This window comes from Halichoerus grypus, chromosome 2 (genome assembly GCF_964656455.1).
Source record: "Halichoerus grypus chromosome 2, mHalGry1.hap1.1, whole genome shotgun sequence".
NCBI classification, from domain to species: Eukaryota; Metazoa; Chordata; class Mammalia; order Carnivora; family Phocidae; genus Halichoerus; species Halichoerus grypus.
In genome coordinates this window covers 175,958,087-175,981,180 of record NC_135713.1, presented here as the reverse complement: position 1 = coordinate 175,981,180, position 23,094 = coordinate 175,958,087, and the positions used below count along the sequence as shown (strand labels likewise).

The 23,094-nt window shown below is 36.8% G+C and overlaps 1 protein-coding gene and 2 pseudogenes across 10 annotated transcripts in view; 2 read left to right on the top strand and 1 right to left on the bottom strand.

Moving 5' to 3' along the window:
• The window catches only part of VMP1 (vacuole membrane protein 1), a 137,050-nt gene that overhangs the window by 53,757 nt on the left and 60,199 nt on the right, over window positions 1-23,094 (top strand). For all 10 annotated transcript variants that reach the window (XM_078064409.1, XM_078064366.1, XM_078064384.1 and 7 more), the window contains 2 exons: window positions 4,241-4,408; window positions 12,916-13,047. In XM_078064409.1, coding sequence (XP_077920535.1) covers window positions 4,241-4,408; window positions 12,916-13,047 — 300 coding nt within the window. The remainder of the gene's footprint in view (window positions 1-4,240; window positions 4,409-12,915; window positions 13,048-23,094) is intronic.
• On the top strand, window positions 7,173-8,052 carry LOC144381010 (transmembrane protein 256-like; annotated as a pseudogene).
• On the bottom strand, window positions 14,373-15,363 carry LOC118544341 (proteasome subunit alpha type-6 pseudogene; annotated as a pseudogene).

Genomic DNA, 23,094 nt, shown 5'->3' with positions numbered 1-23,094 from the left:
ACAATTGTGTGGGGATATCGTGGACAAACCCTTGCATTTCTTCTGTTTTACTTACTGGTATCACATTTTTCTTTTGTGTTTTCAAACATTACAGGTGGAAACTAAATTGTTTTTTTTTAATTGCATCTTATACTTAGCTATGTGTGCAGTAAGAAATTTTTCACCTAATTCAATTATTCTGAATTCCACAAACTTTAAACTTGTTTTTTTTTTTAAGAATCACAAAGTAAGGGGCGCCTGGGTGGCTCAGTTGGTTAAGTGACTGCCTTCGGCTCAGGTCATGATCCCAGGGTCCTGGGATCGAGCCCCGCGTCGGGCTCCCTGCTCAGTGGAGAGCCTGCTTCTCCCTCTCCCTCTGCATGCCGCTCTGCCTACTTGTGCTCTCTCTCTCTGTGTCAAATAAATAAATAAAATCTTTAAAAAAAAAAAAAGAATCACAAAGTAAGGGCGCCTATGTGGCTCAGCTGGTTAAGCGACTGCCTTCGACTCAGGTCATGATCCCAGAGTCTTGGGATCGAGTCCCACATCGGGCTCCTGGCTCGGCGGGGAGCCTGCTTCTCCCTCTGACCCTCTCCCCTCTCATACTGTTTCTCTCTCTCTCTCTCTCTCTCTCTCTAATAAATAAATAAATAAAATCTTAAAAAAAAAATCACAAAGCAATAATTTTCCCCCAACTGTGAAATCTCTTATGCATATAGTATTCAAAGAAGAAGTTGTGAATTTCATGGTTAATCATAATTTTTAAGGAAAATGTGACTGATCAAAAGCATTTATGTAATTATTTTTAAAATGTAAATATTGCTATTTATGGATTTCTGTGAATTAAAACTCAAGGAAAAGAGGAATAGACTAAAACTTCACATAGAATTTTTTGGTACAGAAAAAAACAAATTTTTTTTAAAGATTTTATTTATTTATTTGAGAGAGAGAGAGATCACGAGCGGGGGGGGAGGGTAGAAGGAGAAGCAGACTCCCCACTGAGCAGGGAGCCCAATGCGGGACTCAGTCCCACACCCTAGGATTATGACCTGAGCCAAAGGCAGACACTTAAGTGACTGAGCCACCCAGGTGCCCAAAAAACGAATAATTAATTGATTCAGTGCTAAGTGTAGAACTTCATTTTTTAGATTTTATTTGAACACATGCCAGTTGCATATAGGGAGAAATGTAGCTTAGATTTACGAATATATTTTTCCTATTAACATGCAACAAAAAGTTTTGTTTTAAATCACCTTTTAAAAATAAAAGTATTTTAAGATTTTATTTATTTGAGAGAGAGAGACAGTGATAGCAACAGAGAGAGAGAGAGCACAAGCGGTGGGAGGGGCAGAGGAAGAGGGACAAGCAGACTCCCCACTGAGCAGGGAGCCCAACTTGGGGCTCAATCCCAGGACCCTGGGATCATGACCTGAGCGGAAGTCAGATGCTTAACCGACTGAGCCACCCAGGCGCCCCCATCACCTTTTATCTAGATAGCAATAGGTCTTTAATATTTTATTTTCATTGTTGCATCTTGTGCACATTTGTCTTTGAACCACAATTCTTTTTTATTTTTTAGATTTTATTTATTTATTTATTAGAGAGAGAGGGAAAGAGCACACACACGCAAACATATGAGCAGGGCGGGGAGGGGGCAGAGGGAGAGGGAGAGAGAATCTTAAGCAGACTGCGCTGAGTGTGGAGCCTGACACTGGGCTGGATCTCACGACCCTGAGATCATGACCTGAGCCAAAGTCAGACGCTTAACCAACTGAGCCACCCAGGTGCCCCTGAACCACAGATTCTTTTACCTTATGATTTAAAAAGGCTCTCTTATATACAGAGACCACTTACTCTATATGTATATGTATAGAGAGAGCGAGAGAATAAAATTATGTGTACCTTTTACATATATAACATAATTTCATATTATATTACTTACATAACTTAAATTTTTTTATTTATTATCCTATAAAATTTCATTCTACAAATATAGTATTTTTCTTCATAATAATTAATGGCTAGTACATTTTGAGGGCTTATTCTAAGCTGAGTACTTTATATGAGTTGACTGATTTAAACCTTATAGTATCCCCAGAATGTAGGTTCTGAAGGTATTTGATGATTTCCATTTTATAGATTAGGAAAGCAAGACTCAGAAAGTAAATGACAGAGGCCAGAACCTGAACCAGAACATCTGGCTCTAGAAGTTATGCTATGGCCACTATGTCCTTAGTATGCTTTACCCTTGTGTGTTAGAGCAACATGTTAAGGATCCAGGGTTTAGCTCTGACACCTCATGAGAACTTTGGAAATTATTGTTAGATTTTATTGACATATTTGATTATATTTGGAGTTTTTAAATTTTGGAGCTGGATAAAACTAAGAGTCTAATTCTTTTGCCTTGCAGAAGAGTAAACTGAGGCCCAGAAAGGTTAAGTGACTTTGTCTAATTTCTGACCCTTAATTTACTGTTCTCCCAATGGTTCCCAAACCTAGCCTATTAGAACCTAACATATTTGAAATTCTAAAGGAGCTTGTTTAAAACATACAGGTTCCCATCCCCACCTATTGAATAAATCTATGCATAGGGGACCCATACATATATATTTTTAAAGATTTTATTTATTTATTTGAGAGAGAGAGAGAGCAAGAGTTGGGAGAGGGGCAGAGGGAGAAGCAGACTCCCTGCTCAGCGGGGAGCCCGATGTGGGACTCAATCCCAGCACCCCAGGATCATGATCTGAGCCGAAGGCAGACACTTAACCAACTGAGCCATCCAGTCGCCTCAGGAATTTATATTTTTAGTAAACTCCCTACTTGGTTCTTATGCAGACCCTTCACCTTGGCATTCATGTGCACTTGGGAACCATTGTGTTTAAGCCTTTATCACACATCTAATATTAATCCATTTTAACCAGTGTGATTATTAATTTTTGTAATATTTTAAAATAAAGGTACACAGCAACACAAAAGCTTCCATAGAAAAAATTGCTTTAAAAGAAAAACTCGGGGCACCTGGGTGGCTCAGTCAGTTAAGCATCTGCCTTTGGCTCAGGTCATGATCCCAGGGTCCTAGGATTGAGTCCCGCATCGGGCTCCCTGCTCAGCGGGAAGCCTGCTTCTCCCTCTACCACTCCCTACTGCTCATGATCTCTCTCTCTCTCACACACACACTCTCTGTCTTTTAAATAAATAAAATCTTTAAAAAAAGAAAAAAAACTCACTGATACTGGTTCCACACTTTTGTTTTAAGGATCTGTTATCTTTGGGGAAGGTAAGTTAGGTAGTTACTTCACCAACTGTTTTTAAGTAAGGACAAAAAGTGGTATTCTCAAATTATGCCTAAAAGAATAGGGCACAGGAAGTTTCTATCACAGGCTATAACATTCTTACAATTGGGAATATAGATAAATAAAATCAGAATAAAGCCAGAAATCATATGGTTTCTAGAGGCTGGTGTTGGGGGAGGAGATTGATTACAAAAGGACATGAGGGAACTTTTTGTAGCAATGGAAATATTCTATATCTTGATTGGTTGTGGTTATACAGTTGAATATATTTGTCAAAATTCATTGAACTACAGACATAAAAATAGTGACTCTTACTATATATAAATTATACCTCAATAAATCTGAATTTTTTTTAAAAAAAGCAAGCCAGGAAGCAGTTCTGAGAAGTATTATTTTTTCAAATTACCAACTGTAACTTGAAATATTTAGTTAGATTCGTGTTCTTTATTTTTTTTAATATATTTTTTAAAGATTTTATTTATTTATTTGACAGAGACACAGAGAAGGAACACAAGCGGGGGAGTGGGAGAGGGAGAAGCAGACTCCCCACTGAGCAGGGAGCCCAATGCGGGGCTTGATCCCAGGACCCCGGGATCATGACCCTAGTTGAAGGCAGACGCCCAACAACTGAGCCACCCAGGCGCCCCAGATTCTTGTTCTTTGAAAGCTAAGATTTTTCAGGGTGCTTGGGTGTCTCAGTTGGTTAAACATCTGACTCTTGATTTCAGCTTAGTTCATGATCTCACAGAGTGAGATTGAGCCTCGTGTTGGGCCCCATGCTGGGTGTGGAGCCTGCTTAAGATTCTCTCCCTCTCCCTTTGCCGCCCCCCCCATAAAAATAAAGAAATAAAAGCTAAGAATTTTCTATGTACATATAGTAATTAAGATACTGTTAAAATGACATGTATATTGATAATTCCTTTTGCTTTAATATTTCTCATCAGAGGTTTCTCATATTTGTTTTATAGGGTCCACATATAGCTTCAGTTACATTAGCTGCTTATGAATGCAATTCAGTTAATTTCCCCGAACCACCCTATCCTGATCAGATTATTTGTCCAGATGAAGAGGGCACTGAAGGAACCATTTCTTTGTGGAGCATCATCTCAAAAGTTAGGATTGAGGCCTGCATGTGGGTAAGATGTCCATTTTCATCTTTGTCTAAAATTAACCTCACTATCTTGATACTATGTTGTACCTCATTGAAATTGAGTCCAAATATATATCTACCTAGCAAGTCAATAGATAATTAATTCATGAAGTCACCAGTTATCCACTTACAAGTAAGAGAAACCCTTTAGAGTTTCCCCTATTCATGAATGACATTCAGAAGGAAGGCATGAAGCCAAGGGTATCACAAAGCAGTGGATGCCAAGTAGACCACAGGAGGGAAAAGGAGTACGGATAATGCAACTGTACTACTTTGCAAAATTTTACCAATGTTAATAAACACATACAGATAGATAAACACATAGCAAGTGGTTATATATCAGACCCAGGTTGGTAAATGTTATGTCTCTCTCCTATATTCAAGATACTCTGTTTATTCTTAGAGGGCTTATTTCATTTTCTGAGTTGTTAATAATACTGAAGTAAGGTCAGATATTTTTTAATAAACCAAACTTTACTGTAGTGGGGGTATCAGATGATATGGTTGTCTGTGGTGATCTTACTTTCAATTGTACCAATTATTCTTTTATGGTTTGCTTAAGTATATTTTGGGAAGCTTTTGGACTGTATGTTCAGTGGCAGATTATTTTAATCTATACAAAGCATTCTTTTTTTTTTCGTTGTGCCAAATTCATTCAAGTGTGTATCATTAAGGAATAGTTCCTTTGCTAAAGACTTTCTATTATCATTTGAATATTTTTTATCATTTGGACTCATTAAGTTCTATGTTCCCTGTAACTTCTTTCCCCTAACAGTGTCTTATGAAATAAAACATATGGGACAGATCACTTAAAAATCTCAACTAAAATGAGCATGAATACCATATCCACAGAAGAGGCAGAGTTTTCAAATACATTTGTTTAAATGTTAGCAAGGATGTTGGGTGTGTTTTTTTTTTCAAACTATCTTTATTTTTAGTATAAGTTATTTGTTACAGTAGATATACTATAACCTAGTGTGTTGTATTTTAAAAGAATTACAAGGGAAATGCCATATATTGAATTTGTTGAATATGAAAGACAGGAACAATTGTCATATTTCCTGTTACTCTTATAAATACTGGAAACAGATTCATTGTACTAGTTGCATATGTTTTATAAATTTGACCACATTAGTCTTTTGATGACAAATATTTTTTTTTTTTAGATTTTATTTATTTATTTGAGAGAGAGAATGAGATAGAGAGAGGATGAGAGGGGGGAGGGTCAGAGGGAGAAGCAGACTCCCTGCTGAGCAGGGAGCCTGATGCGGGACTCGATCCCGGGACTCCAGGATCATGACGTGAGCCGAAGGCAGTCGCTTAACCAACTGAGCCACCCAGGCGCCCTGATGACAAATATTATTAAAATAACAAAATACTGGAAACATGCCAGAAAGAGACCATGTATATAGATTGTGGTTTTCAGTTTTGCTTTTGTTCTTTGATAAATGGTTTACGTGGCTGGATTAACACTAATGCCAACAAAGAAAAGCTTCCATTGCAGCTGGCAGTGATAATTGCCTCCTCCAACTCCTATAGTTCATATTGTCTGAAGTGCTCATTTGGCTTGGCTCCATGCATGCCTTAAATTAGTTAACTTGGCTGGTGTAGTGGCTTACTTTCCCAAATAAATTTTAAGCTCCTAAAAAATATAGACTATACCTTAAATTTATTACCCTTACAGCAATCACCATTAGGCTTTGCACATAGTATAAGACTGTTGATAAGTACTGATTAATTGGCTGAGTGCTCCTCATATTTCCTTTTTTGAAATTATTTGTCATGTATAAAGTATAGCACATATCAAGTTATGTTTAAATTGGTTCCTTTTGTTCTCAACATTTATATGGATAGTCCTTCCAACAAAAGGTGCTGGGAAAACAATATTCACATGCAAAAGAATGAATTTGGACCCTTACCTTATGCTGCATGTAAAAATTTAACTCAAAATGCATTAAAGACCCAAACTAAAACTATAAAACTCTTAGAGGAAAATATAGAGACAAATCTGCATGATGTTGGATTTGGCAGTGGTTTCTTAAATATGACCCCCAAAGCATAAGCAACAAGAAAAAAAATAGATAAATTGAACTTCACTAAAATTAAAATCTCTTATACATTAAAGAACACTAAGAGTGAAAAGACAACCCACAGAATGGGAGGAAATGTTCATAAATCATATATTTGATAAAGGTTTAATATCCAGAATGTTTGAAGAACTTCTGCAACTCAACAACAAAAGACAAACAACCCAATTAAAAAATGGGCAAAGAACTTGAATAGACTTTTCTCCAAAGAAGATATACAAATGGCCAGTAAGTACACAGATTCTCAACATCATTTAGTCATTGGGGAAGTGCAAATCCAAAACACATGGAAATATCTCTTTACACACACTAGGATGGCTGTTATTTTTTTTTTTAAAGAAAACAACAAGTGTTAGGATGTGGAGAAATTGGAATTCTTATAGACTGTTGGTGAGAATGTAAAGTGATTCAGCTGCTGGAGAAAAGAATTTTGTGGATTTTCAAAAACTTAAACATAAAATTACCATATGATCCTCCTCTAATTCCACTCCTATGTAAATACCCACAAAGAACTGAAAACTAGGACTCAGGTATAAGTATAGGTACTTGTACTTCAATGTTCAGCAGAATTATTCACATTTTCGGAAAGGTGGAAACAGCCCAGTGTCCCTCAGCAGATAAATGGATAAACAAAATATAAAATATAGGTGACCATCCACTGCCATGGCCAGGTCAGGGGCTGCTTTCCACTGCTTGGGCGTCTTGTCCAGAGCCAGGGCCTTAGGCTTGGTCTCCTGTGGGGGTGCACGGTGCCGTTTCCGAATGCCTACAGGAAGGAGCTCTTTGACAAGACCAACAAACACCATTTCTTACACAGCCTGGCTCTGTTAGGGGTGCCCCATTGCAGAAAGTCCCTCTGGGCCAGTTACTGCTAGCCTCTGGAACCACCATATTCTGCACCAGCTTTTTTTTTTTAAAGATTTTATTTATTTCCTTGACAGAGAGAGACACAGCGAGAGAGGGAACACAAGCAGGGGGAGTGGGAGAGGGAGAAGCAGGCTTCCCGCCGAGCAGGGAGCCCGATGTGAGGCTCGATCCCAGGACCTTGAGATCATGACCTGAGCCGAAGGCAGTCGCTTAACGACTGAGCCACCCAGGCGCCCTCTGCACCAGCTTTTACTACCAGACTCTGAGTGGAGACCCCAGCATCCAGACTTTAGCCCCTGTAGGAGGGAGCCTGCGAATCTTGGGCTGGCTAGCCTTGGCTCTTTGAGCTTCCTTGCATTTGATTTCTGGGTACTTCTTTAAGAGTTGGAGCAGGGAGGGGATTAAAAGAGAAAGGCCCCTCCCCCCAAAAATGTAGTATGTACATATAATGCAATATTATTCATCCATAAAAAGGAATGAAGTTCTGATTCGTGCCACAATATGGATGACCTTTGAAAACATTATGTTAAATGAAATAAGTGATTACATAGAAAGACAGATATTGTATGATTCCACTTACGTGAATTGTCTAGAAGAGTCAAATTCATAGAGACAAGAAGTAGATTCGAAGTTACCAGAGCTGTGGGGAATGAGAAGTTAATGCTTAATAGATGCAGAGTCCATTTGGGTGATGAAAAATATTGGAAATAGTGATGATGGCTGCACAATATTGTGAATGCAATTAATGCCACTTAGTTTTATATTTTAAAATGGTTAAATGGGATATAGTCATAAAAAGTTCATGCTACTGAGGTTGAGAAACTTAATTTAGAATGTGTTGGCCTTGATTCTTATAGTTTACCTTTCACAGATGTGGTCCCATTTGTGTTCATATCCGTATGTTTTTTTCAAGAGAATGTCTTGCTTGATTAAAAACTTATTTGAAATTTTTATCTAATTTGTACTTAGCAAAGTAAAATGTCTTTACAGACTTCACTATCATTATAAATGTACTGAATCAGTAAAATCATTAAAATACAAAGTACTTTCAATTATAACATAAAGACCAGGGTTACCCTCAGTTTCAACTTGTTCACATGGGTCTTAGGAGCATGCTAAAATGAATTGTTTGATATTGTTGATCATTAGTTACTTTTTTTCATTTGCACCTTTTGATCTTCCACAATTTGGCTGTATCACCAGTGCAAGGCTTCAAAAATTTTTTCCCTCATGAATTCCAGTAACAGTTATGTATCCAAGCACTGGAGTTTCAGAGTGAGCAAAACTGAACAGTCTCTACCCTCGTGGAGCTTTACATTCTAGTGAGGGAAATAATTATCATGAAAAAAATGTATAAGTAAATATCATGGAAAAATTATATATATAAATATGAAGGAGAAATCTGTATAACACAAAAATTTTCCCTGATTTGTAATTCAGGGAAGATTTCCATGAAGAAGCGATGTTTCAGTTCCAATCTAAGAATGATAAGGAGTAAAGCGGGACAGCAGGGCAGGGAAGAGAAGAGCATGTGTGTTGACTTTTAGATAAAGAGCATCACCTTTTAAAGTCATTTATTTGTTAAGTTTATGGTTAGAGGGTGTTTATTGTGGTAATATATGCATAATGTAAGTTTTACCATCTTAACAGTTTTTTTTTTAAGATTTATTTATTTTAGAGAGAGAGAGTGGGGGGATAATATCTATTCTACTTTCTGCCTCTTTGAATATGTCTAATCTATATAAATGGAATCATATAACACTTGTTTTTCTGTGTCTGGCTTATTTCACTTAGCGTAATGCGTTCAAGTTTTGTCCATGTTGTAGCACATGTCAGAACTTCATTCCTTCCTGAAGCCATTTTAAAACTGACCCAAGAGAAACCGGAAGCAAATCTTCTCTTTTATTTGCAAAACAGTCTTGATAATTCTACTAGAATTGTATAATTGATTTTTTTTAAACATTGCTGTAAGAACCCTGAATTTCTCAGTGGTTTCAAGCTTACCCTCCTAACTTCTGCTCTTAACCTCTGATTTATGTTTGTAATTGGAATATGTAATAGAAAAATGATTTTGTTTTTAAAAAGTATTAATACACAGATAATACAAAACTGTAATTTCTGAGAGTCAGCTTATGTAAAATTTTCTGCTCTCCAGATTTTTACCATTAAACTTATGATTCCCAACATGGAAAAGCAAAATGCTGCTGATTTGCTTGTGAATCCACTTGACAAAACTTTTTAAAAATTCAGGATTTTTCTCCTCCCCCAAATCTTTGAATAAAATTGACACTCCAGGGGTGCCTGGGTGGCTCAGTGGGGTAAGCATCTGCCTTAGGCTCAGTCTTGATCCCAGGGTCCTAGGATGGAGCTCCACATTGGGCTCCCTGCTCAGTGGGGAGTCTGCTTCTCCCTCTCCCTCTGCTCCCCTGCTCCTGCTCTATCAATCGCTGTCTCTCTATCACAAATAAATAAATAAAATCTTTAAAAAAAAACTGACACTCCAGGAAGATATTTCCCTCTTGGTTTTGCATATTTTGTGCATGTTAAACTCTTCTCCAATTCAAGAAGCATGGACTTCAGGGTAATCAATTGATATGGAGCACATGGTTTTTAGAAGAGCTTTCTGAATTACTGCTTGACTAAAAACCACTTGTCTCTTTGTTTTGCAATAAGGAAGCCGGTTATTTCTTCCCCTTAATTAAACCTAGGCTGACAGTTTTTAGTGTTCCATAGTTCTGTTTTGGTTTTTTGTCTTGATTTTGCAAGAATTATAAAATTGTTTTGTAAGAATCTTGAGATTATGGGACTTCAGTGTCTAATTTGAGATAAATGACTAAATAAGCTTTTATGTCTAGAATATAATGTGTTTGGGGGGACCTGTCTGGATGACTATATTTCTTTTATTTATTTATAAGCATAAAAAACAGAGTATTGACTCGTGATCACCATTCTTTTTTCTTGATAATGTGGGAAAACATGAGCAGAATTAAACTATAACAATAAATATGGTCAACCAAGTATAAGATAGTATGTAGCTCTTGATTTCATTTCAATCCACTATTACTTCCTTTTTAGCTTTAAGGAAACTTGTCATGAGTTTGAATCATATGATTGCTTTCAGAACTATTGAACATTTGAGTTAACAGGTTTTAAGAGAAGTTCATGTTTTGAATAAAATGTTGCAAGTAATTTTTATTCCCATTTTTTGTAATGGGAAAAAATTTAAGTATAGAGAATTATATAATTAATTTAATATATTATCACCCAACCTCAGCTAATACTAATTCCTCGCTAATATGATTTATCTATATCCTTTGTCACTTGGCTGTCAATTATCTTGAAGCATATCCTACATAACATATCACATTTCATCTGTAAATATATCAATCTTAGGACTTAAAAAACATTATCACACCTAAGAGAAATTAGGAGGGTGCCTGGGTGGCTCAGTCGTTAAGCGTCTGCCTTCGGCTCAGGTCATGATCCCGGGGTCCTGGGATCGAGTCCCACATCGGGCTCCCTGCTCCGTGGGAAGCCTGCTTCTCCCTCTCCCACTCCCCCTGCTTGTGTTCCTGCTCTCACTATGTCTCTCTCTGTCAAATAAATAAATAAAATCTTTAAAAAAAAAAAGAAATTAGGAATAGTCTCTTCAAATCAGTTACCCCATTAATGTTCAGATTTTTCTGATTGTGTTTATTTCCTTGTTTTTTGTTTCAAATTTATTTGTGGTTAAACTGGGTTGTTTGTCAAATATAGTTTCCCATAGTCTGGATTTTACTAATTGTATCCCAGTTGGCATAGTTCAGATATGTTTCTCTGTTCCCTGTGCTTCTTGTGAGTTGATAGTTAGATTGAGAGGCTTGAAAAAAAACTTTTTTTGACAAGAATACACTTCATAGTCTTGTGTATTTCTATCACAAGGAATAATAATGTCTGATTGTCTTTCTTTTTGTGATATCAGCACCATTGTGATACAAGTTCATTATTTTATTAGGGGTTATAAACTGGGGGTATTCCAGTCACATCATTTTTTTCTTTAGTTATTGATTAGAATATTTTTATAAAGAGAAACCTCCTTGGGGTGCCTGGGTGGCTCAGTCGTTAAGCGTCTGCCTTCGGCTCAGGTCATGATCCCAGGGTCCTGGGATCGAGTCCCACATCAGGCTCCCTGCTCGGCGGGAGGCCTGCTTCTCCCTCTCCCACTCCCCCTGCTTGTGTTCCCTCTCTCGCTGTGTCTCTCTGTCAAATAAATAAATAAAATCTTTTAAAAAAAAAAAAAGAGAAACCTCCTTTTCACCAATTTGGTTACCCTGAGATATCTTTCATATAGATAAGACAGGATAAGTAATGGATTCTTTCCCTTTTTTTACCTGTTTTTTAAATAATAAATTGGTTCTCTGATATCCACCAAAGTTGACTAATGTTAACTTTTTTTGTTTAGCAAAATATGATTTGTGTTTTATTCATATATCCTTCGATGTATAGTCTCTCTTCTCTCTCATCTCTCTATGTTCTTTAAGTATAGCCTGATTCTTTTGGCACTTAAATATATTCCTTTTCAGAACTCTTGTTTCACATGTGAATAATGCAGTTTCATTTGGAGACTGTTGATTCCACACATCGGAATATAACACTGTGAACACAAAATGTTTGAATTTGATAATGTTCCTTGGGGATTCTTTTCAAGGCATTTGCTGACAGAGTCATAGTACAGAGTGAATAGAAAGACCTAAAATTGCTTCTGAGAATTACCAAAGCTTTTTCATTCACTATGACTCAAGGCGAAGGATGGTTCAAAGTTGAGAATTTTCCTAGAGACGGTGTACCTTTTACATTATTATCTTGTATTTAAGCCTTTTAAGTCCAAACCAAGTTCCTGGTTCTCTTACCTTTGTTTTCATCCTTTTGTCCTAAGCTGATTGAAAAAAAAATTCTCTTCAAAAACAAGAATCCACAAAGTGACTGAAACATGAGTCACTCAATGTCCTGAGGAAATAAACATTTTTCCTGTGGTGAAAATCTATCCATCCTAATGTTGAGTTTTCAAGGGGCTTCCTGACCGCGATTTGTTAAAAGTTTTAACTCTGCACAAAATAATGTTGTATTGAGATTAAAGCAACACCCTAAATACCAGAAGATTCCTAGAAAAAAATTTTTTTTAATATTTTATCTAACAGTTCTACTGGTGAATACTTATTACCGAATCATTTGAAAATTTGAAAACGGCGGCGGGGGGAGGGGAAGCTGGCAAAATAACAGTATAGGTAGAGACTCTAGAGAACTTAACATTAATTTCGTATCTGTAATGCACCAAGTATTGTATAAGAGTTCAATGTATATTATGTTGTCTGGCATTGCATAGATCAATATTAGGACCAGGATTCACACTTACGTTCTCTTGATTATGCAATATATGTTTTCCTCCCTAACACATGCATCTTAACATGCTTTTGGTGATGTAGAAAAATATAGATTTGATCTGTTTAGTGTCACTGTGTTGGGAACAGAATCTCATGTGACTATTTGGTTTTGCACATAGGGTATCGGTACAGCAATTGGAGAGCTGCCTCCATATTTCATGGCCAGGGCAGCTCGCCTCTCAGGTGCTGAACCAGATGATGATGAGTATCAGGAATTCGAAGAAATGCTGGAACACGCAGAGACTGCACAAGTAAGAACAGTAGGGAAAAAAAACAAAACAGAATACTTTAATTATCCTTAAAGAAGTTGTGGCTAAGGTGAAATTGTTAATAGTTACTTTGAAGAAGAAAACTGCCGGTGTAAAAATAAAAATACATGGTTTGGGATAGAATATTCAGAAAAGCTGAAATATAAAAGTGAGTATAATCTTGATTTTAGAATAGAGAGATATAGACAGTCCACAAGACAACTCAGACTAAGCTGAAACACCTGGCCAGAAACCAGGGTAAGTTGTTGTTGCCAATGAAGTTAAGGAGCCGAAACATTTCTTTGTCCATTATGTGTTTTTAAGTATTATCAAGCAGACCACTAACTAAATAAGGGGGACAAGTAGGTGGGTCAGGCTATGAGTCCAAAATAGTCAAACTTCTGAATAAGTTTTTGAGAATAACATCAAAACAGTTTACCATGTTTAGAGGAAATTATTTGGGAACTCCTGATTGATAAAGGACAATTACAAGGGTGCCTGGTCAGCTCAGTTGGTAGAGCATAGAGCTCTTAATCTCAGGGTCATGAGTTCGAGCCCCACATTGAGGGTAGAGATTACTTTAAAAAAAAAAAAGGTTTTTGAGGCACCTGGCTGGCTCAGTCAGTAGAGCATGTGATTCTTGATCATCAGTTTGAGCCCCACATTGGGCGTAGAGATTACTTTAGGAAAAAAAAAAAAAAAAAAATATATATATATATATACACACACACACACATATACACAATACTTTTTTTTTTTAAAGAAAGAAAGGACAATCATTAATAAACTTACCTTTAACAGTGGGGGGGAGGGGTAAAGGCTGAGGCCTTTATACCTGAGTATAAACTATATATCAACCTATATCTTAATGTTATAAAATAGATGTTTTATTCTTTGCAGGAAAATTCCTAAGAATATTAACTGATTGATTCTCCATCTTGGGAATGACAGTAGAAATCAACATAGACAAAAATAAAATATAAAAGAGATTTTTGAAAGATTATATATAAAATACATCTCCCAGGGCTCTTGGGTGGCTCAGTCATTAAGCGTCTGCCTTCAGCTCATGTTATGATCCCAGGGTCCTGGGATTGAGCCCTGCATCGGGCTCCCTGCTCTGCGGGAAGCCTGCTTCTCCCTCTCTCACTCCCCCTGCTTGTGTTCCCTCTCTCACTGTGTCTCTGTCAAATAAATAAATAAAAATCTTTAAAAAAAAAATACATCTCCCTTCCCAGATTTGCTCATTAACCTATGAAATGAAATTGTTTGAAAAATTGTCTTATTGTTTTGTGTTTGTAAGTGCATGTGCCCACAGAAGCACACACACATTTTTTTTTTTTCCAAAAGCACTGTTTTTATTTTATACAGAGTCCTAACCACTTCAGCGGCAGGGCAGGAGTGGGAGAGGTTCCTTTTTCAATCCAGGGGCCTCCATAATGTTGGTCTGTTGCTACCAAACACACAGCAAGTGGCGTCATGGATTTGGTAAACTAACTACAATGTTTAGTCTCTCTCTGCTAGAGCAACAAGGTGAGCATCAATCTCTGCTTCTGAAAGAATCCTGAATTTAGGATTTTCAACTGTAACTACTCCAACTTCTATTTCTGAAGGTTTGAAATCAATTGAGAGAACAGTAGGTAGGCGTGTAATTGCAGTTTCCACTGTCTGTTCAAATGTCCAATCAAATTTCTTCTTCACTTTTTTTTTTTTCAAGGAAGCTGGTTGACTCCGTTTGTTTAACTCCTGCTGCAGTGGCTTTAAACCCACGGTAGTAACCTGCAGGATCACACTTGTACACCTGAGGGCCTTGTTCTTCATCTATACCAATTAAAATCATACAACAACCAAGAGGCCTCATTTCAGCATTCTGTGTGTAGACCTGAGAAATATCAGCAATTCTTTTGCACAGCATGTCCACAGGAATCTCATAGCCATACTTGTATTTCCAATTAGCTGCCTCATAGCGTGCCCTCTGTACCTGGGATCTGCTGTCAGCTGTCATTCCTGTCATCACACAGTCAATGTTTTCAGTTATCTTGAATAAGTGAGTCACTGTGCTGGAATCCAATAATTTGTCAGGTACTTTCTTCTGTGTGACAATTACTGCACAGTCTTTCCCTCTGACAGCTACCGATGTAAAGCCACCCTGGTTAATAGCCTTAAAAGCATATTCTACTTGGTAGAGCTGGCCCTCGGGTGAAAAAATGGTAATGTGGCGGTCAGAACCAGCGCTGGAACCCCAGGACATGTTGGTGCACCCACTACTTCAAGCACTGTCTCTGAGCCCCGTAGCTCCCGCACCAGGTGTACAAATCCCCCCAGAAGTTGCAACGACTCCACACACACATTTTTATGAAGAATGAGTTCATAGTTTTCTTCTCAGTGGAATCTGAGACTCAAAAAACCATTACCCTCAATGGAAGAAAATATATATGTGTGTATATATATATATGTGTGTGTATATATATATATATATTTAAAATTTTTATTTATTAGAGAGTGAGAGAGCACAAGCACGGGGAGTGGTAGAGGGAGAGGGAGAAGCAGGCTCCCCACTGAGCAGGGAGCCCGACGCAGGGCTCTATCCCAGGACCCTTAGATCATGACCTGAGCCCAAGGCAGACGTTTAACTGGCTGAGCCACCCAGGCGCCCCAGAAAACATACATTTTAAGGACAGATGGGCTTTTTAAAAAGGCATTATTAGGTGGAAATCCACTAAGGATAGTTAATGGTTTTTAATTGAAAACAAAACTTTCAAATATGAATATAGAATAGCCAAATAACCAAATATAAAACAAATGAATCAAAGAGCTTTGAGCATCTGCTCTGTGTGGAAAGAGACAAGTTGGCCTTGGTATTTGCTTTGCCTTATTTATCAACCAGATACTGTGTCTCTTCTTCTCACATCATAATGCTTATATTAATGCTAATAATTTTTACTAATATAAACAACTTTTTAGTTATTTTTAATGCTTTTTAAAACCCGGTATCTAATTTGTTTTTTTTTAAAGCCTTCACAAAGTTTTTTTTAAAGATTTTATTTATTTATTTGACGGAGAGAGACACAGCGAGAGAGGGAACACAAGCAGGGGGAGTGGGAGAGGGAGAAGCAGGCTTCCTGCGGAGCAGGGAGCCCGATGCGGGGCTGGATCCCAGTACCCTGGGATCATGAACTGAGCCTAAGGCAGATGCCTAATGACTGAGCCACCCAGGCACCCCCCAGTATCTAATTTGACCCTGTGTTAACTGAAGTAGTATGGAAAGGTACTATTCTTCTAATTTTATAGAAAACTTCAGATCTAGAAATTGTTGCCTCCCTAATTTTACACACTTAGAAGTAGAGCTAGAACCAGATCTCAGAATGCCAGCATTATTGGTATATTCCAACTACTGAAACCATGTCCATCTGTAGACTAAATGGCTGAATATCTTCAGTAGCAACAACCGATACATCTGGAATTGTAATGTATGTCATTTAACATCTCAAAAACTCCTTTTGTCATCCATATAAAATCAGTAAGCTAAAATAGAATAAGTCTAGGATGCTTGTAGTTTTAAATTTTTATGCTGTGTTTGGATGCCAAACAGGTATAAGTATTGTTCTCTGTTAAGTCAACTAATACACTGTCGTTGTTTTCCTTTTTTTTTTTTTTAACTTTTTGTTTCGGAAGTCATAGTTTTTCATTTGCATAGTTTTTTTCAATCCCTTCTCTCCCTTGTTGTTGTTTTTTTTTAAGATTTTTTTATTTATTTGACAGAGAGAAAGACAGCCAGAGAGGGAACACAAGCAGGGGGAGTGGGCAGAGGGAGAAGCAGGCTTCCCGCCGAGCAAGGAGCCCGATGCAGGGCTCGATCCCAGAACCCTGGGATCATGACCTGAGCCGAAGGCAGACAATTAACTACTGAGCCACCCAGCCACCCCTCCCTTCTCTCCCTTCTACCAGCTCTGTAAAACACCTTTCTATATCACTTTCCACTTGGTAACACCTATAAACTATTATCAACTCTATTTTCTTTCTTGGGAGTCCTCTCTTAGGAGCTCCCACCCTCCCCACTGCACTGCAATCTGGACTGTATTCTCTTGGATTCCCCCTGCACAATTGCTTCTTTTTCCATTTGGATCTCTTCTTTCGTTTTTGTTTGTTTTTATTTTTTTCAGTAATCTCTACCCCCAACATGGGACTCAAACTCAACGACCCTAAGATCAAGAGTTGCATACTCTATTGACTGAGCCAGCCAGGTGCCCCTTGTTTTCTTCTTTCTCGATTTACTCCTTCATTTTGGTTGAATACATTCTACCATAGCTTCCTGAGAAAGAATGAGTAGATTTGGAAATTCTGAAAATGCTGTGTCCTTCATTCACACTTAATTAACTGAACGTAGTATTCTAAGTTGAAAATCATTTTTTAACTTAGAATTTGGAAGTCATTGCTCAGTCGTCTTCAGACCTCTGGTGTTGATATTGATGGAACTAATGCTATCCTGACTCCTCTTCATAGGTAGTCTTTTTTGGTTGTTTTATTTTCTTTTCTAGATACTGTTAGATTCATTATCTGAGGTATGGGTCTTTAAAATTTTATTCCTCTTAATTTTTTTTTATCATTTTGCTCCTAATATTTATCACATTCTACTTTGTATGCAATTTCCTCAACTTTATCTTCTAACTCTAATATTAAAATGTTTTTCCACTGTCATATTTATTTTCAAAAAGTGATTTGCATTATATTTCCAAGAAATGGTTTCTTATCTTTTTTTTTTAAAGATTTTATTTATTTATCAGAGAGAGAGAGAGAGCACAAGCAGGGGAAACGACAGGCAGAGGGAGAAGCAGGCTCCCCTGCTGGGGAAGGAGCCCTATGTGGGACTCGATCCCAGGACCCTGGGATCATGACCTGAGCTGAAGGCAGACGCTTAACCAACTGAACCACCCAGGTGTCCAGTTTCTTATCTTTTTTTTTTTTAAGATTTATTTATTTGAGAGAGAGAGAGAGAGCATGCACATGAGTGTGAGCACGGAGGGAAGGGGCAGAAGGAGAAGGAGAGAGAGAATCTCAAGCAGCCTCGCTGCTGAGCATGGAGCCTGACACAGGGCTCAATCTCACAACCCTGGGATCATGACCTGAGCCCAAATCAAGAGTCAGACACTCAACCAACTGAGCCACCCAGGTTTCTTATGTTTTTGAAGATATTTCATTTCTTCAGGTTTTCTGTTACTCCAGGCATGATTTTTTCCTTTGTTCTGCTTCCTGTTGGAAGCTTTCCTCCAAGCCTGGTGATCCTTATTTTTCTGCTTCTATGTAAGAATAAGGCACATAAAAGCTGAATGGAAGCTCTGTGTGCAGAGGCAAGTTGTAGAAGTGGCAGGCCGTCTTATTTATTGGAACCTCCAAGTATTAGTTTTGGTGGCTCATTCATTTGGAATAATTCATTTTCTCTAAGTGATGGATCCTCCAAATTTCTTGCTTGGGGAATATAAACTTTGTTGCTGACATTGTAAAGCTAGGCTATAGAAGTGGAGATCGCCATTTACCATATAGACTTATCATTTAACTCACTTGTGCTCAGACTATGGGATACCTGCGTAAACATGTCCTGAGCCCAGAACCTTTGGTTCACTTTGTCTAGAGACTATACTTGATATCTTTTATGGGGCTAAGGGAAGTTGTCTGTGCTAAGTAGGGGTGGGACCTAGGAGTCTACTTCTTATGCAGTCTCCTCGGGGAACCTGGGTGGCTCAGTAAGTTAAGTGTCTGACTCTTGATTTTGGCTCAGGTCATGATCTCAGGGTCGTAAGATCAAGCCCCGTGTCAGGCTCCACACTCAGTGAGGAGTCTGCTTCTCTCTGTCTCTCTCCCTCTTCCTCTGCCTCTCCCCCTACTTGTGCTCTCTTTCTAAAATAAATAAATCTTAAAAAATAAAATACAGTCTCCTTGGTTTTGGCCCTACCCCAGCCTCTTCTGCAGTTCAGCTGAAGACCCTTTTTGGAGTTCTGTAATGCAGATCGCTTTGCTTTTCCCTTGTCTTTATTAATGCTCATTTCATCAAAGACAAAGTTCATGTTTATATTTTTTATTTTGGGGGTTATTGTTAAGATAGGAGGTGTTCCAGCTATCTATTTTGAGTAACAAACTACCTCAAAATTCACTGGTTTAAAACAAAAACATTTATAGTGCTCACATATATGAAATTTACTCAAAGCGGCTTGACTGTAAATTGGAGAATTTACTTTCAAGATGGTTTACTTACATGACTGACAAATTGATTCTGGCTGTTGGCTTGGAGTTCATTTGAACTGTTAGTTTGGGACCTCAAGTTACTCTTGATGGAGATTCTTGGGCTTCCTCATATTATGGCACCTGAGTTCCAAAAACGTGTTTGGAACGAACTTAGGTGGAAGTTGCAAAGTTTCTTATCCCAGTCACTTTGCCACATTTTGTTGGCCAAGTAAGTCACTAAAGCTAGCCCAAATTCAGAGAGGAAAATTAGGAGTAAGCAAGAATTTGCAGCCATCTCTAATCTACCACAGGGACGAAGGTCTTATTTGGTTATCTTAAAGTGGAAACCTTCCTGTGATATCATTTTTAATAGAATAGAACATTGACAAACCAGAATTTCTTTATAGGAGGGGAACGGGATGGTAAATGATCTTGAATTTATATAATGTAAGAGGTTGTTGAAAAGGATTTAGACATATTTCCTTGAAAGGGGGAAATGATGAACTTATCAAATATCCAAAAGTTTTCTCTCCTGTGGCAAGAGAATATAGTCATGCTGAGAAACTGAAGAGGTAAACTTTGTCTTAGAATTAGTGGGTAGAGGTTTTCTGAGGCCCACAAGGCTCAATATTAAAACAAAACAAAAAAACCCACTGCCTATCAGTTTTAACTGTGTACAAATGGAATTGCTATTTCAAAAAGAATGAATGCCTTATCTTTCTCTGTGATATCTTTCATGGATCCATGCACAGCACTTCCTGCATTGTGTAAAATACTAACTGGATGACTCATTTCATTCTTTGCAAGTTTTTGATTCTAGGATTATAAATAATACATTCTGTAAACTTGTTACCATCTAAAAGCTCAACCTCTAAAAAATCACATCTTCTAGAATTTGATGAAGTAAATTATGCTTCATCTTGTACATTGATTTGAGTCTTGAAGACTTTTGAGTCTTGAAGATACTTAATCTTTCTCTACCATTAAGAAAATAATGAAAATAATCTTTTTTGTTCATCTGTTATGGCCCTGATTATTTTAGTTACTTTTTGACTGGATCTTCTCTAATTCAGCTTTGTTTTGAGTCGTGGAAACCAGCCTGCACACAATATTCTGATGGTTATGAGGTTTGGCTGCTTTCATCGTATAAAGCCAATAATTACAATCACTGTTTTAGGATAAACTATATATTTCTTATTCCCTAATTTTATATCTGCTTATATTGAAAAATCAAGTAAGCAAAATGTGGACATTCTGTTTCATGTTCTTTAATCAGAAATTATATATTCTTTTTGAACATTTCATTTAAAATTTTTACCCAGAATTGCAGATATATGTACTATCAACCAATTGTGCAGTCACACTAGAGAATAATTAGGTGAAATAATATGATAAAAGACTAATTCATCCCTGACAACTATTGATTTTCTTTCTGAGATCTATAGAACTATATATAAGGCCCTTAAATGAAGTACCATAGTACAACTCTGAAGTAGGGATATTTTTCCAGATTTGGACAGGAAGCACATTCAAGAACACACAGCCAGTGAATCTCAGAGCCAGCACACAACCCAATTTTCTTTTTTTTAAAAGATTTTATTTATTTGTCAGAGCGAGAGAGAGCACAAGCAGGGGGAGCGGCAGGCAGAGGGAGAAGCAGGCTCCCCGCTGAGCAAGGAGCCCAATGCAGGACTTGATCCCAGGACGTTGGGATCATGACCTGAACTGAAGGCAGACGCTTAACCAACTGAGACACCCAGGCGCCCCCCAACACAATTTTCTGCCATCAAGATTAGTACTCTGCTTACTGTACTACAACATAGCAACATTTTCCTCTAGTTCAATGCAGTAAAAAGTGAAGAACCAATTTAAAAATTTTTTCTTTCCCCTATACTTGATTTGATTTTTCTTTCTTTATGGCCTTTCATTGTTTTGTTTTTTTACAAGTTTTCATCAATTTTGTGGCTTATTATAGATTTTAGCGTATGTGGATATATTTATCCCTGTATACTTTTTCCCAGATTTAGACAAGGGGTTTTGTGAGGGTTATAACTTCGTTTATTTATTTTGCGGTTATGGGGGTGGGGGTACAATAGTTGGGGAGGGGACTGTTGCCAGTTTTCCACATTATAAATTATCTGAGAGAGTCCTCATGTTTTAATTCATTATTCAAAGAAGAGTTTCTAACTGTGGCTTAGCAAAAAGAAGTTTTTGTTTTTGTTTGTTCTTGCTAACTCTGTGGACTATTACTATGTCCAAGTAAAATCTATTATACCTCAGCTGTTTTGATACGCTTTTGTGACAAATTCTTGTTTTTGTTTTTAAGGCTTTCACTATGCAAATAAATTTATAACAATTTATAAGGATTTTTTGTCATTTTATTTGTAAATAGTGATCTAAAAATATTTATCTTTTCAGTAACAAACTTGTTTTAGGCTCTTTGCTTCTGTTATTTTTTTCAAATTTGCATATTTTACAATTACATAAATGCTTAAAGTAATAGGACTGGAACATTCCAGAAGTAGTAAAAGTAAAAAGTAAAAGCCCACATACCTACTTCCCAGAGTGGGATAATAATCACCACATTTTAGACTGTGTTCTTTGCATATATAACTTTTAAAAATAAAAACTAGAATCATACCATAAATACTAGTCTGAAGTTCCTTTTTCACATGTATGTCATGGACATTTGATACTGATTTTTAAAATTGTGTTACTACGGAGTGACACAGGTCATTGTGGAAAATGTATGTGTGTATTTAAAAATGATTCCTATATCCTTCAGTCTGTTTTTCTATAAGCATCTATAAGAGTGAATTGTATTTATTGCTTTGTGACTTGTTTTGAATATAAAAACATCCTATGAACAAAAAATTTTCAATGTCATCAAATATTTTCCGTATCTTTGCTTTTTATAACAACTTTGTTACAAAGTATGTTCATTGTATAACATGTTGAAAATACAGATAAACAAAAAAAGAAAGAAAAAAACTTCATCTAACTGGTTCATTTACCTGTTTTTTATATTTAGTATATTTCTCACTTTCTTATTGATTGACATTTTTAAGGAGATTTCTTTTGTTATATGCTTTTCTGCTATTTTTTCCATATTGTTTATTGTGTGTGTTTTTATTATGTTTTACTTCCTGGATAAACAAGTTTACTTTTTAAAAAATTCTAATATCTTAGACTTTCCCTTTTGGAGTGATGCCTAAAATTATCTTACTGAACCCTTATGATTATGTAGTGAATATTAGCCATATTTCCTTTTAGTATATTTATGGTTTGATCCTTCCATCTTTAAATATTTATTAAAATATTTTTATCTATCATATAATGTAGAAATCTAACTTTCCCACCTTTAGGTAACTAGCTATTTATGTGATATTCCAACATTTTCCCAGTGATATCAATATGTTAGTTTTGTCTTACACTTTATTGTTATAAATTGCATATTTTATTTTTGTAAATAGTTATTGTTATGTAAAAAGATACTATATTTTTATTTATTTGGTAAGCTATAACTTTATTGACATCTTTTAGTTATATCTTTGTGATTTAAAAGTTTTTATAGTATTCAGTTTCACAAGGATCCAAAAGTTTATCTGACTTTGGTGCTGGAATTTCCTCACAGATACATGTATTTTGTAAAACCCACAATTTGATAAGAGCACTAAAATATAGAAAAGTTGGATCAACTGTAGCTAAAACAGGAAATTAAGTAAAATGAGTGGGTATTTAAATTTTAAGATTGCCTGAGACTGAGGTAGAAAATGTGTTTTTTATTCATTTAGGTAAAGCCCTTTGATAGAATAAATTTATCAGCAGGAAGAG